The following is a 15,552-nucleotide window of genomic DNA, read 5'->3' as shown; positions in this document are numbered from 1 at the left end:
GGGGACCTCCCACCGGCCTGGGTGCACTCAATTCCAGGTCCCCAGAGACCAAACAGGCTGAGCTGTGGGATTTTGTGGCCCCAAAGATGGGAGGATGAGGCGGGGGGGAGGGGGGAAGGATTCTGGGTGCAAGCTGGGAAGGGACAGGAAAGCTCATTCATTTTTTTTAAATAAGTAAAGGAAACATAGAGAACAATGTAAGCAAAAAATTTATTGATTATACCAGAAAGGATTAGAATAGTACTTGACAAGGAAAAGCACAGCATACTGCCCTCGTTCAGAAGCTGTGGAACACAAGGGTGTTAGGGAATACTAGTCCTTCAAACATCTAGTAAGAAATGCAAACCTCAGTTGTGGTGTTGCTCAGTTAACTCAGAGATCATCAACTTCATCCATCAAAGTGTATGAGCTAAAGCAAAAGAGGCCTTGATTTTTACACAGGGCTGGTAGGTCTCTTTCCTCTCCTCTTCACCTGTTCTTTGTACATGGATAGAATGATCGATCACATTTCAAATAAATAGGAGATAAAATTTTCACCAGACCAATGTTGCCAACTTTAGTTTTCAGAGCCCACTCATTGTGTCTTTCCCAAAGAGAAGAGAAGAAGGAATTTGTCCTTGATCTTCTTGGTCTTCACTCCATAAACAACTGGATTTAGAGCAGGAGGGACGGCCACATAGAGGTTGGCAAATAAAATGAGAACATTACGAGGGACACTGTGCCCAAAACGGTGAGCAAGGATGGAGAAGAAGGAAGGTGTATAGAACATGAGGATGACACAGACATGGGACCCACATGTGCTCAGGGCCTTTTGGCGGGCACCCTCGGAGGAGAGCAGAAAAACTGCCCTGAGGATGAAGATGTAGGATACAGCAATCAGGATGACATCAGAGACGACAATCATGATAAGAACAGAAAACCCATACCAGATGTTGATAGAGATGTCTGCAGAGGAAAGTCTGGCAACGCCTATATGCTCACAATATGTGTGAGGGATAACATGTGTCTTGCAAAATGGCAACCGCTTCAGCAGGAAAACAGCTGGCAGGATGACCAAGAAGCTCCTCACAATGATGCTCACCATACTCTTGAGAATGACCTGTGGAGTCAGGATGGTGTTGTACCTCAAGGGCGAGCAGATAGCCACATAGCGATCAAATGCCATGGCTAACAGGGTAGCCGAGTCTACTACAAAGCTGAAGTGCAGGAAAAACATTTGAGTGAGACAACCAGAGAAGGTTATCTCTTGGGAGCCAAACCAGAGGTTCCCCAGCAGTTTGCGTACTGTGGTAGTGGACAAGATGAGGTCTGTGCTGGCCAGCATGGACAGGAGTATAAACATGGGCTCATGGAGGCTCTGCTCCACAGCAATCAGGTAGAGGAGGATGCAGTTGCCTACAATGGCCACAGCATAGATGACACAGAAGGGAATCCCGATCCAGATGTGGAACTTTTCCAACCCGGGTATCCCAACAAGGATGAAGGAAGTTGGGTTGTAACAGCTTAGGTTGTTCATGGCCTCTGTGGGACCTGCTGGTTCTTGAGCCTGAGGACAGACATTCTTTCAGAATCATTTATGAAAGGGAGCAGTCCCACTCCAGTGCAGAATGTTGGGGACAGATCAGCATTCCTCGTGGAAGCACTTCCTATTATCAAGATGAAGAAATGCCTATAGACTAAGTACTCATTGCCCATTCTGTTTGCCAATGGCTTCACTTCATTTGGAATGTATTCATATCAATTAGTAAGCATTATAAAAAGGTCACTATATGAGTCAGAAATTGCATGTGATTAAATTAAACTCTTTGAAATGAGCCAATTTAAAAGGGGGAAATGCACATCTGATGGGGAAAATGGAATAGGGTGAGGAAAGATACGGAAAAAATAAAAATACACACATTAAAAATGTGATACTGGGAGCAGAGAAATGGCTCAGAGGTGATGATAGAGTACCGCTCTCCAAAGCAGGACTGAGAATTCTGTGCTCACTCCCTCGTAGCACAGAGCACAATCACCTGTAACTCAGCTCCAGGGCATCTGACTTCTTCTGGCCTCCACAAGCACCTGCACTCATGTCTACATGCCACTTACACACACACACACACACACACACACATACACACATACACACACACACACACATACACACACACATACACACACACACATACACACACACATACACACACACACATACACACACACACACATACACACACACACATACACACACACATACACACACACACATACACACACACACACATACACACACACACATACACACACACACACACATACACACACACACACACGAGAGAGAGAGAGAGAGAGAGAGAGAGAGAGAGAGAGAGAGAGAGAGAGAGAGAGAGAGAATTTAAAATAAATCTTAAGTTTCTTTTTAATGCTGTACTGGATGGAGATGCGCTGTGAAGAAGGAAGACAACTGCTTTCTACAGGGCAGATCCTGTGTTTCACACAAGACATTTGTAAAATAAACTGATGGGTTTGCGTGCTCAAGGAGGAGGAAGCTCATGAAAGAAGAATGGATGACTGTAACTGAAGGAAGCAGATGCAGAGAAACATAGCAGAGCATTGGGCTGAGCTTCCAAAGTCTAGTGGAAGAGAGGGAGGAGTGAGAATACAAGCAAAGAGACCAAGACCATGATGGGGACACCCACTGAAACTGTTTGCTTGGCCTGAGAGTGAGAGAACCAGCATAGGACCAAACTAGGTCCTCTGAATGCAGATGACAGTTGTATGGCTGGGGCAGACTGTGGGGCCACTGGCAGTGATAGGAGGATTTATTCCTACTGCTTGTTCTGGCTTTTTGGAATCCATTCTTTCTGGAGGAATACCTTGTTCTGCCTAGTATAGGGGAGAGGGCCTTGGTCCTGTCTCAAAGTAATGTGCTAGACTTTGTTGACTCCCCATGGGGAGCCTTACCCTCTCTCTGAGGAGTGGATGGGGTGTGGGATAGGGGCTGAGAGCCCAAGGTGAAGGAAACAGGAGGAGGAAAGGGAGTGGGAAATGGATTTGTCATGTAAAACAAGAAAAGATAGTTTTTTATTGATTTTTATTGAGCTCTACATTTTTCTCTGCTCCCCTCCCTGCCTCTCTCATCCCCACTTCAACCCTCCCCCAGGGTCCCCATGCTCCTAATTTACTCAGGAGATCTTGTCTTTTTCTACTTCCCATGTAGATTAGATCTATGTATCTCTCTCTCAGTATCCTCGTTGTTGTCTAAGTTCTCTGGGATTGTGGTTTGTAGGCTGGTTTTCTTTGTTTTATGTTTAAAAACCACTTATGAGTGACTACATGTGATAATTGTCTTTCTGTGTCTGGGTTACCTCACTCAAAATAATGTTTTGAATTTTGCAGGAAAATGGATGGAGCTAGAAAAGATAGTTTTTTAAATAAATTTTTAAAAGAATGAATGAAAGAGCAGGTTCTCATGCTGGGTGCTGTGGGAGCTTCCACTTCAGTGGCTGAAATGTGCTTGGATTTAGTTTATGGGTTTTTGAGGATGCAAATACAAGAGTGTGCATCTGTCAGAAGACACACGGGAAGAGGGAAGCACTATTAACCCACCTATAGGAGAAAGTCATAAACCCAAAGAATGCTTTTGGAAAAGTCTTAAAATTTAGGCCCTGAGGCCCTATTGCAGAGCCTTAAGTGGTCTCACCTCTCCATGTTTAGCAGAAGAGACACTTCCACTGCCGGTGTGGAGGAAGCCTCCATAACCAAAAATCTGACAGAGGAGTTTATCCAGGCAAAGTGTCTGCTGAGCCTCATCTCCTAGGGCAAAAGTAAAGAATCATAGAGAAGTTCTGCCTCAAGTCTTCCTTTCTGGTCTGTTGGTATATACCTGTGAGAACTAGCTTTGCACTAAAAAGAGCCCACACTTAGGGATGGCACCGACACTGGAAAATGCCCTGTGAATTCTAACTCAGTTTCTGTGATCTGTTTTAGACAGTTTCTCTTTCAGGTAGAAGTGAGTGATAATCAGGCCATCGATACCAGGAAGTCCCCCACTGTCAAGGATATACAGCTTCTGAGTCATACAAAGCAAATATCAGAGCAGAGAGAGCTGGCACTTATCCAAGACCTAAGCAATTAGCCAGAGTAGAGTTTCAAAGCCATTCAAAGGGCAGGGAAGTGACTTGGCAGAAATCCATAACAGTTCTACACTAAGACCTGGTGAGAATCTGTAGTCTTCTGCCCAGGAAAAGGAAACCTAGGGCCTCCTAGGCCTTGTGACATGTCTTCTAGGTCCCCAGTCAGTGCTTTACATAAGTAAGCTACTCTTTCACAATTTGTCATTGGCACTTGCCTTGAGCAGCCGAGGTGACCACATTGAGACTACCTGAAGAAATGCAGGTGGCCATTAACAAACATAGGCCCTGTGAGTGGGTTTTCTAAGTCCCAGTCCATGGCCTGGTGCAGAATAAACTGCCAAGAGCACAGAACTTTTTTGAACAATGTGCAACAGCAGACACTCCAGAATGTTCTCCCTTAAATGATGGCCACGTGATCTCCTTTGACTGATAAACAAGTAAACTCTGGAAGCCCCACAAAGTCAAAACAGCTCAGTAATTTAGGAAGTGTAAGTTCAGCCTATCAGAGCATAGATTTGCTGTTCCTTCCACCCCAGTCACAATGGAGAGTCATGGGGAATACATCAAAGAGGGAAAGATACAACAACTCATCATTGAAACTATGAGGGGTCAAAGCATCAGTAACAAGGGATCTTGGTTAAGTCAGAACATATTGTAAACTCAATTCTCTCACCAAAAGACCTCTGTGAGATATTGGGAGATTTTTGAGTACACTAGCTGTTCTAAGTTGAAATCAGTAGCTTCCTATTAAGTGCCCACTGCCTTCTCATAGAGTAAATTGGTTTGGAGCCAGGGAGATGGCTCGGCAGGTAATGGCACTTGCTGCCAAGCCTTTTGATCTGCCTTAGATCCCTAGAACCCACACAATGAAGGAAAAGACTTACTCTCACAAGTTGTCCTTTGACCTCCAAATGTACACCATGGCACAAATGCATGTATATGCATGTGTGTATGTGTATGTATGTGTACACATTTGCATGTGTGTAAACACATGCATACATACATGTATATGCACATACACCACAAATAAATAAATGTGACTTTGTAACTTTTTAGAGAGAATCACTGGTCTCAGAAAGGTCCCGTCTCCCACAGACAGGTCTTCAGAGCGCAGTTCCTCAGACACTGAGAGAACTAGAAGCCATGTGGTGTGGAATTCTTCCTCACTAAGCCACTGCAGTTGTCAACTCACCAGAGTGGAGTCTCTTTTCGGTTCACAGGAGTGATGGAAAGAACTCAGAAGAAAGTGAGCACACTTGCAGAAGGGAAAGACACGAGCAAGAGGAAAACGAAAACATTTGTGCTCTCAGATTCCCAGGAGGTCACTGGCATGGAGTGATCCCTCCATTCCCATTTTCACACAAGGCGCAGGACTTGTGCCATTTCCCTTGAGGGGGAGCGAATCTTGTGTATTTTAATTGCCTTTAGACATTGTGTCCCTGGGAGTCTCATCTAGAGACAAATTATGCAGTCAGTTGAGACAGAAATCTTAGATGTCTCAGAGTGTCCCTGTAGCTTTAGTGCCCTCTGGTCAGTTGATATAAACTTGCACCAACCCCATGTAAATAACATTAGCATGTTCTAGATTCTTGATATTGAAGAATAAACTCTACAATTCAGTCTCCAAATTTTTCTTTGCCCTTTCTATCACGTTTCACTGACAGTGTCTTGATTTTCAAATACATACAAGTATGTATATTGATCACATAGAATCAATACACTAATATGAAAATATTTGGTTACCTTATGGGACAGATTTTTTATATTATAAATATTAAAAATGTATTTCTTCATCAGTGAGATTCATTCATTTTTTCCAATAATCGATTATAATCCCCATACTTACTTAGAAATAAAAACACCCTTTTATTATATGAAGATTATATAAATATTCTATAGCCAGTACTTTTTAAAAAAAAATAAAAAGACCTCACTGTCCTCGATTGGTGACTCAGTGGTTAAAAGTATTGGATGCTCTTTCAGAGGACCAAAGTTTAATTTCCAGCACCCACATGAGGACTCACAAGCACCTAAACCCCAGTTCTGGGGGTTTGGATGTCTTCTTCTAGTCTCTGTCATCACTGAACATATGTGGTGCACACACATACCTTCAGGCTAAACATGTATATATAAAATCAAATTAAATAAATAAATTAGCCTATAAAATAAAAATAATTACATAAAAAAAGCCATAGAACACTCTACAGTATAAAACAACATATGCACCATATTTCTTTGCTATTCTAAAGTACAGACCTGCAGTACAAAGTATAAAATGTCATAAAAGCTGGGCTTCTTTTGGGAAACTGTAAAACTCTTGTTTTTTTCAAAGTCAGAAACATTACTTCTCTCCCTTCTTTACAGGATATTTTTAAATTTTGATCATAACTTCACAGGTATAATGGCGTCTATATCACTCTTGTCCCTCCCTCTCCCCTTCGACTCCTCCCATGTGCCCTCTCACTTCTAAGATCATGATCTCTTCATTATTGTTGCATGTCCCTGTCCACGTGGGCTTATCACCTGGTATCATCATTACATCAATCTTGTTCTGAAAACACTATTGTTGAAATTTTATGGAGGCATTTTCTCTGTCTTGTCTAAGGAGCAGTATTTGCGAAGGCATACTGGAACTGGGGCTCTTTATAAGTTGCTTCTGACTTTATATCACGGTCAAATTGTCCTTTGGCTCGCTTCTTCTGCCTTGTGTTCCTTTAACAAACCTTGTGATTGCAAGAAATTTGGAAAAAATAAGAGAGTTGCCCTATTTGGCGTATAATGCATTCATTTTATATGAACCTTATTTGAAGTTCAGACCATTAAAAGTGATAGATGAAGAAAAAATAGAAATTTTTCTTCATATATGTATGTGATTAAGGATGTATGTACAAAATCTATAAAGTCTCATTTCAATAATATAAATTAGCTAAGACGTCCTAGTGAAAAGTGAGAAACATCTTGAAGAACATTTCATGAAATAAATATATAAAATAGTCAGTTTGTACATGTCAAAAGTCCTTACTATTACAAATTCAATCAGACATGAAAAAGCCACAATTAAAAATCCATACATCCCTCTAAGATGCAATACTTCAATGACTTAAAATTCTCGTCTTGCTGAGAATGTGATGACAGGAAACACGACAGAATGGGAAGCAGAAAGTATGTCAGACTGGAGGAAGAGGTGGAATGTGGAGCAATGTTGTCTTCAGAGCACAACATGGCCACAACAGTCATGAACTACTTGTTCTGTTCTGTTTTGTTTTATGTTCCAGTGTTCATGAATTTTTAGCACACTGAGTGACTACCTACACCAGACCTGTCAACATTCAGCCATAGAGGTGGGAGGAGTTTCCAAGGCCCCACCCATCCTCAGGATTTATAGACAGTGAACTGTTGGTTGCTAGCAAAGTGAGACACTTTCTCCCGTGCTGAAGCTCCTGGTGAGGCTCCTGTAAGAAGTCTACTAACCCTCACCTGTGAGAATAAAAGCAGACTAGGTGGGAAGAGGAAGAAAATCAACAGGAAGCCGGCAGGGATAAGGAAGGGAAATGGGGAGAGTGGACACAATCAAAATGCATTTACACACATGTGGAAAACATCATGATGTAATCTATAATTGTAAACAATTAATACATCCCATAACAAAGGTGTAAATGGAGGTGGAGTTTTCTGTTCCTTCTGACCTGACAATCTCTTTCCAAATTACCATACAGAGGCTTATGTTAACTATGAATGCTTTGCTGATGGCTCAGGCTTATTACTAACTAGTTCTTATGTCTAAAGTAACCCATTTCTATTAATTTATGTATCACCATGTGGCCCATGGTTTACCAGACTTTCACATCTTGCTTTTTGGACTGCTCAGAGCATCTGCCTGAACCCGCCACTTTTCTGAGTCCTCAGTTCGATTGAACTGCCTAATCTTATCTTGCTTTGCCATAGGCCAAAACTGCTTTATTCTCAACAAATGAGGACAGAAATTCACAGCATACAGAAGGACCATCCCCCAGCACAAAGGAATTCAAACTTCAGGCAAATTCACAAGAAAAGCAACAGTTACATCTACAAGAAGACTTGAACATATATGTCCATAACATATCTTTATTTGATAACATCTAAAAAGCCAAGACACTACCTATCAATGGAACCATCAATAAGCTTATTGCATATTGTCATATGAAAGAATGCTACTAAGCAATTAAGTGGAACAATTGAACAATACAGAGCATATTACATAATATATAAATGAAGAATAAAAGTGTTAAGTTAGCCTTACAAAATGGAGTTTATATTATAGGACTCTTCTTTTTTATTGAAAACAGATTTTTATACAATATATTCAAATTATGATTTCCCCTCAGGTAACTCCTCCCTGTTGCTCTCCACCTCCCCTCCCATCCACCTCCTTTCTGTCTCTTCTAAGAAAACAATAGTCATCTAAGAAATAATAATAAAATCAGGTAAGATAAATCTAAAAGAAACCATTTGGAATAGGACAAAAAACCCAAAGGAACAGTACCAAAGAAAAAGCACTGGAGAATCCAAGGAAACACTGAAGGAAGACCACAGACTCAATTAGTGTGTAAGAGCAAAGAGCGCTTATTACTTACTATTCCAGCATATGTGGCTGTTCACCTGTACAAGATGGCGATGACCCTGAGAGCATTGTGCAGGCTCCCTTTTAGAGAACTGAAACCTAAATTCAGTTGTGAGGGTGGGAGAGTTTAACCTCTTCAGCACAAGAGACACACACATACACAGAAACATATCTATTCAAACCCACAGGAATCTCAGAAAGACACAAAACTGAGAACCACAGTATATACACAAAGGACCTGTAAGGTTGAAAGAAATACCATGATACAGCATGATAAAACAGAGAATCTCCAAATGTGCCATTGAGTTTATCTGTTGTCCTGCTGTTGAGCAGGCACCCTACCCTTAAGAATAATTTGTTTCAACAGTGAGATTTGGAGAAAAGAATTTTTCTATTAGTTTGCAAATGGTTATTAATTGAATATAGCTTCTGGACTGTGGATGGGGCTGTGTCCACTTCTCCTTTCAGTTCTTAGACCCCATCTGATGAAGACCTGTGCTGGCCTGTGCACGCTGCCAAGGTCTCTGTGAGTTCAGGTGGGCGTCGGTCCTGCTGTGTTTAGAGGGCCTTGTTTCCTAGGTGTCCTCCATCCCCTCTGACTCTCACTCTTCCTACCACCTCTTCTGCAGGGTTCTGAGCACTGCATGGAGGGATTTGAGGGAGACACCCATTTAGGGTTGAGTGTTGCAAGGTCTCTGACTCTGCCTATTGTCGACTGTGGATCTCTGCATTTGTTCTCATCTGCTGCAAGAGGAAACTTCTCTGATGATGGCTGATAAGGTGGTGATGTAATATGTAGCGCAGTAATTTTCAATGTTCTTGATGCTGCAATCCTTTAAATTAGTTCCTCATGTTTTGGTGACATCCAACCCTAAAATGATTTTCATTGCTACTTCATGACTGTAGTTTTTGCTACTGTTATGAATCGTAATAAAAATATATGTGTTTTCTGATTATCTTAGCTGAACCATGTGAAAAGATCACTTGTCCCCAAAAGGGTTGTGGCCCATGGTTTGAGAACCACTGGTATAGCAGAATGTCTTTGTTACTACATTACTTTAGTAGAACAGGAGTATTTGATTCTTGCCTAGGTCCCTAAACTATCTAGTCTCAGATTCTGTGTCACCCAAGCAGTGTAAGATATGGGCTCCATCTCATGGAGTGAACCTTAAACCACATCAATCAGCTATTGCTTGGCTACTCCATCGAGCTTTGTGCCACCATGGCACTAGTGTATCTTGCAGAAGGGACACCACTGTAAATTCAAGGCTTTGTAGCTGGATTGGTGTTTACTTTGTCCTTTGGTAGCATGTAAAGTAAATTCTGAAACCAAGAACACTAGCACCTAAAGGTGAAGGCTCTATGTAGGCACCAGTTCAACTGCTCCATGACTCAGGAATTTTGTAGCTATTGTCTACAGCAATGTGGCCTTGCTGTCAGTTTGTGGAGAACAACGTATAGTTTTGGCAACAGCCTATGTTCATCGGGGTTTCACATGGGAATTCTTTATCCCGTAACTCAACTAGATATAACCCATTTTTTATATTGAGATCTTTGTTTGGTAATAAGAGATGTCTAAACAGGGCTCTGTCTACCCTGTTATTTGACAATTGCATTTAGATCACCTTCAATATATATATATATATATATATATATATATATATATATATATATATACCACCAGTGAATGTCTATTCCCCTTACTCCACAACCTCATCAGCATGAGCTGTCATTTGGTCATTTGTTATATTGATCTTGGCCATTCTGATGGGCATATGATGCCATCTCAAAGTTTAGATTTGTGTTTTCTGATAGTTAAGAATGTTAAACTTTTCAAGTGTTTCTCAACCATTTAACTTTCCTCCATTGAGTGCTACTGAGATCTGAAATCTAATTTTTAGTTAGGTTGTATTATTGATGTTCAGTTTTTTTTAAGTTTTTTACATATATTTTGGATATTAGTCTTCTATCATATGTGTAGCGGATAAACATTTCCCATTATGTAGGCTGCTGCTCTGTCCAAATGACAGTGTTGTAGAATTTTTTCCATTGTAGGATCCAAATGTTAAAAATGTTGGTTGCATTTCTGACACTAACCTTTCCAGAAATGACTAAAACAATGTAGAAGGAGAGTATGGATCAAATTTGTAAAGACACTGGAGAACAATCAAAGAAGTTAGATTACAAAACAAATTAGGAGGATCATGCTGTGTAGCCCTGTTGGTTTCATTCCAGAGATACCTGGTGGGTTCAACAAACTCAAACCAATCAATTTTATGTAGTGTATCGAGGTTTATGATAGGGGTAAGCCCCACTAAGCCTCTGATGATTTGGAAGGATCACTCTAGCAGGTGAAATCCTGACTAAGAAGGTTTGAGGGTAAGTGAAATAAATTAGCTCACATAGGTCTATCATCTCCCATTCATTCTTTCTATGCTCTCTTCAATGCTGTCTTGATGGTTTCCCTTTTGATGTTTCTCACTGTTCTGCCCATCCTATAAGGTTTCCAGGTTCTATACCCGCTCGGACATAGTTAACAATTTTCTGGTAAATAGCAATGATATCAAGTATGTGTTTCTTAGAGCTAACAGGATAGATAAAAGACTGACAAGGTCGGCCCCCTATATCTCAGAAGGGGAGTGGCTGTGAAGTTCTTCAGCAGGGCAGATACTGGGAGGATTAGGATGGAGCTTGCCCCCCCCCCAGGGGGGTGCTAAGCATCAGGGTGCTGTATCCACTGGCACCCAAGTGAAAAGGAATTTCTTTCTCTGGGGCTGGTTTAATGACCTAAGCTTCTCCCCCCATATATTTTAGGGGTTAAGATACAAACAGTTAATTTTCTAGACTAAGACCTTGCATCAAATTAAATGTGAACATAAGTACAAAATACTAATAGCTTGTTAGGGTAGAGCAGAGACCAGTAGATTACACCTTCCTGAGTCTGCTGCTAGAGAATTCAGGGCCACCCAGACCTGTTTATGAGTAAGGGCAGACCTTGTCTCTCTGCTCAGTGTCTCCTGCTCAGGGCTCTTTCTTGTCAGTGAGTTCTGTTAATAAGGACAATTGTGGGGTCCAGCATTATGTAGACTTTACTATTTGAACAAAGGTTTGAGAGAGTGAAGGCTCTCACCCCAGGGCCCCATGGTGTCAGAGAAGGCATACAGTTGCCAGTACATGAAAGTCAGGTTTAAAGAGTGATTTATACACTGCTGGGATATTCTGGGGTGAATCCCATTATGGAAGGGAGAAACATCATGATTTCACAAGATTTCTACAGAATTTCTACAGAATCCAAAAGACAAGAGAACCAAAACTCTGTGAGCCTCCATTGATGTGAAAAAGGATCTTTGATAAAATTATAACACCTTTTTTTGAAGAAAATAAAGTGTTGAAGAAACTAGGACTAGAAGGAACATGCCTCCGTGCCATGAAGGCTGTATGATAGCAAACACTGTGTGCAATAGCCTACCATTGAAAGCACTTCCTCTACAACTAGGAAGTAGCTTCCCAGCTATTGGCAACCCCACCCAGGCATCACTGTTAGGGAGTCCCTGAGCCATCCCTGCAGAGTCTCCAGGTATCCCTGTGTGCATCACTCTGTGTTACAGTTTATGTGATAGGAAAGAGTAGAGATACCACAAATACTCTTAAAAATTAAACCTGAAAGTAAGATCCTCAGGCAAATTTTTTGTTTTATGTAGCTTACTAAAAAGAAATTAAAAAGCTGGAGAGATGGCTCAGCGGTTAAGAGCACTGGTGGCTCTTCTAGAGGACACAGGTTCAATTCCCAGCCTCCACGTGGCAGCTCACAACTGCCGTTAACTCCAGTTCCAGAGATTTAACACCCCAAGACATACACACAGGCTAAAAATTAAAATGAAAATAAATTTAAAAAATTAAAACCCCACAAAAATTTTTAGTTTGATAAGTGGTGGCATCCTCATTATCCAAAATTTTGTCTCTTTATTTTATTTTCTGTTTTTATGTGCACAACTGCTTCGACCTGCATGTACAATTAAGGTCCTTGATCATATTCATAACAGCAATGTGAAGCCCTTGTCTTGCGCTACAGCTATGCTGCATTTCTGAGGGCCTGCTGCAATATGGTTGCTGGGTTATATGGAAGTAGATTGTGTTTCTGTGATAGTGTCCCGGTATCTGGGTTTAGAATGGTTGCAATTCTAGGTGCTGATATATGGTCTTGTCTTTGCTGGCTGGGTGTTATGTTCCTTGGTTTCTGTTGCCCTCTCATTATCTTAGGAGAATGTGGTGGGTGAGGGTTCCCTGAATGGGAGTGCTTCTTCGTCTCTCCCAGGAGTGGTGACTAGGGGTCCCAGGCACAGCTTGTTTCTAGGTACTCAGCAAGTAGGAAGGAATGGGGCTATGCTAGATGTGGGGGTGGGGAATGATGGTGAAGGTAAGGTGGGGGACAGTTGGGAGGATCTACTGGAGGGAGGAATGCTGGGTTTGCCACAAGGATCTTTTGAGGCCCAGGGAATGAGGGCAGAGAGGGAAGACAAGTTGCATGCTTGTGATCTGCTATGGGGGCAGAGATGAGACTGGGGAACAGGAAATGGGGAGCAGGAAGAAGACTGTTTACCCGGTGCTCAGTCTGCTTGGCCAGCTGGTTGCCAGGTAGGGAGTGACTCTGGGTATTGGCAGCTGACACAAAGATAAAGAGAAGAAGGCTGGGCCTTGGATGGTAGTGATATTTTATTTGTATTTTAATAAGTAAAGCTTGCCTGAAGACAAAAACAGAAAGCAAAATAGCCACACTGGCCTGCCATACAGGCCACGCAGTGGCAGCACACACCTTTAATCCCAGCAGCCTCACTAGCTAGCCATAAAAGTTGGTCAGTGGTGGTGCACGCCTTTAATCCCAGCACAAGAGAGGAGTATAAGGTAGGGTAAGACAGGAACTCGCTCTCTTTCAGTCTGAACATTTCAGAGGTAAGAGCTCTCTAGTGGCTTGGCTACTTTGCTTTTCTGATCTTCAGGTTGAACACCAATATCTGTCTCTGGGTTTTTATTATTTATGCTACACTAGAGGGTATGGGGAGCCCCTGGGGAGTGATGACAGAGAGGAAGGACTGACCAGCAGGTGGTCAAGACTGAGGAATATGAATTGGGGGACAGGAAGGAAAGTGAAGATGGCCTACCTGATTCCCAGACTAGCATGTTGGTGGTTTTCCAGGACAAGGGTGCCTCTGCTGTTGTTACCTGAAATAAAGGGATGGGGTGAGTGTCAGGTCCCAAGAAATTCCTGCTCTCAAAGTCTGAATTTAGACAAAAGCCTGCAATCCCTCAGGGACTTGAAGAAAGTTCCTGCTCCTGAATTGAGTCATTCTCTTCCATTGATAGATGACTGCTGTGCCTATCAGCATGTCAAAGGTCACACTAACCTCTAGGCCCTCAGCAAGTACCTGCTACAGAGTCATCCTGGCTGGCATTCCTCACCACATCCTCAACCCCTCCAGTCCAGGGGCTTCCCTTCCCTTCCTCCAGCTCTCTTCCCTACATAACTCTGACATTTCAGCCATGGGCTCTCTTGGCCTTCTTACTCTCTCTTCTCTTCCCGCTGTCTTCTCTGCCTCTCTTGCTCTCCCCCCACCACCTCTGCTTTCTCCTCTCATGGATCAGTTCAATATGGGTTCAGTCCACTCTTTTCCCTCCCTGCTCAGGATTTTCCAGATCTGGCTGTAGGTTCCCACGCATCTGCAATAAAATCCTCTCCTCAACCTTACCTTGGAGCAGTCACGTCCTGATTTTCATTCTGTGGGCACCAAGCTTGGTTTTAAGAAGAGTAACTGGATTATAAAGTCACAGATTTTTTTGAACAAAAAAATTATTAGTCTAACTTTATGGTTAATAAAAATAATAAGTAACTTCATAGGTCTCAAGTGTTCCTTTTGCTTAATATTTCTTCCATAATTGTTTCATGGGAAAGCCTTTCCTGTGTTGAAATAAATGTCAGTGTGTATTGACACAATTAGACTCACACACATTGTTGCACTGCTCTAAGCAGAGTGGCCAGTGCTGTGCTCACCTGGTCACCTTTAACCTTTTCACTGGGGTTGGAGGCTGATGGTAAACCGGAAGGACCGAATGGGACTTGAACTTTGTCTGCAGAGAATTTCATTCTGGGTTTAGATGGTTGTCCGTGTATTATTTTAAATTCCAGTCCTTCAACATTTCTGAGCTACTGGGAAACTGGACATTTGATCAGATTCATTCTCTCTCTCTCTCTCTCTCTCTCTCTCTCTCTCTCTCTCTCTCTCTCTCTCCAGGCCCTGGCAGTGGGACCGGAACTTATCCTGGGTGTATGAACTGATGAACTGACTTCTTGGAGCCCATTCCCTGCTCAGCCTTGATACAGAGAGAAGGGCTTGGTTCTGTCTCAACTTGGAATATCCAACTTTGTTGACTCCCCAGGGGAGGCCTTGCCTCCTCTGAAGACTTCAGATGGGAGAAAGTGGGGAGATGGGGAAAGGTGGGAAGGGAGGGGGAAATGGAGCTAGTATGTAAATTTTTTTTAAAAAAATTAATTAAAAAGAAGTTCATGTGGTCATGGTCTCCAAAGCAATAAAAACTGGTACTAAGACACAGAGCAGTAAACGTACATACAAACGCCACCACAACTAGTGTAGTACAGTGCTGCGAATCAACCACAGAGCTCCACCTTTCCCTAGGCATGGACAGTGCCAACTCAACCACATTCCCACCCTATACATTTCAGCTTCTAATTCAGGGGATACTGAGGCAAAAGCAGAGAAATGTAATAAAAATCCTAACTCAAATGGGGACCTGCTGAGACATTCTGGGGAGGGATTCCTG

The 15,552-nt window shown here is 42.2% G+C and overlaps 1 protein-coding gene across 1 annotated transcript; it reads right to left on the bottom strand.

Moving 5' to 3' along the window:
• Window positions 1–574: 574 nt before the first annotated feature.
• On the bottom strand, window positions 575–1,516 carry LOC119826716 (olfactory receptor 52H1-like). Its single transcript, XM_038348191.1, has one exon. The coding sequence runs from the start codon at window positions 1,514–1,516 to the stop codon at window positions 575–577; it is 942 nt and encodes a 313-aa protein (XP_038204119.1).
• Window positions 1,517–15,552: the final 14,036 nt, after the last annotated feature.

This window comes from Arvicola amphibius, chromosome 1 (genome assembly GCF_903992535.2).
Source record: "Arvicola amphibius chromosome 1, mArvAmp1.2, whole genome shotgun sequence".
NCBI lineage: Eukaryota > Metazoa > Chordata > Mammalia > Rodentia > Cricetidae > Arvicola > Arvicola amphibius.
Note: the sequence above shows the minus strand (reverse complement) of the source record. Positions and strands in the feature narration are given on the sequence as shown.

Bases quoted from the DNA above. Each gene is read 5' to 3' on its own strand.
- LOC119826716 (XM_038348191.1), bottom strand. From the start codon at position 1,516: ATGAACAACCTAAGCTGTTACAACCCAACTTCCTTCATCCTTGTTGGG.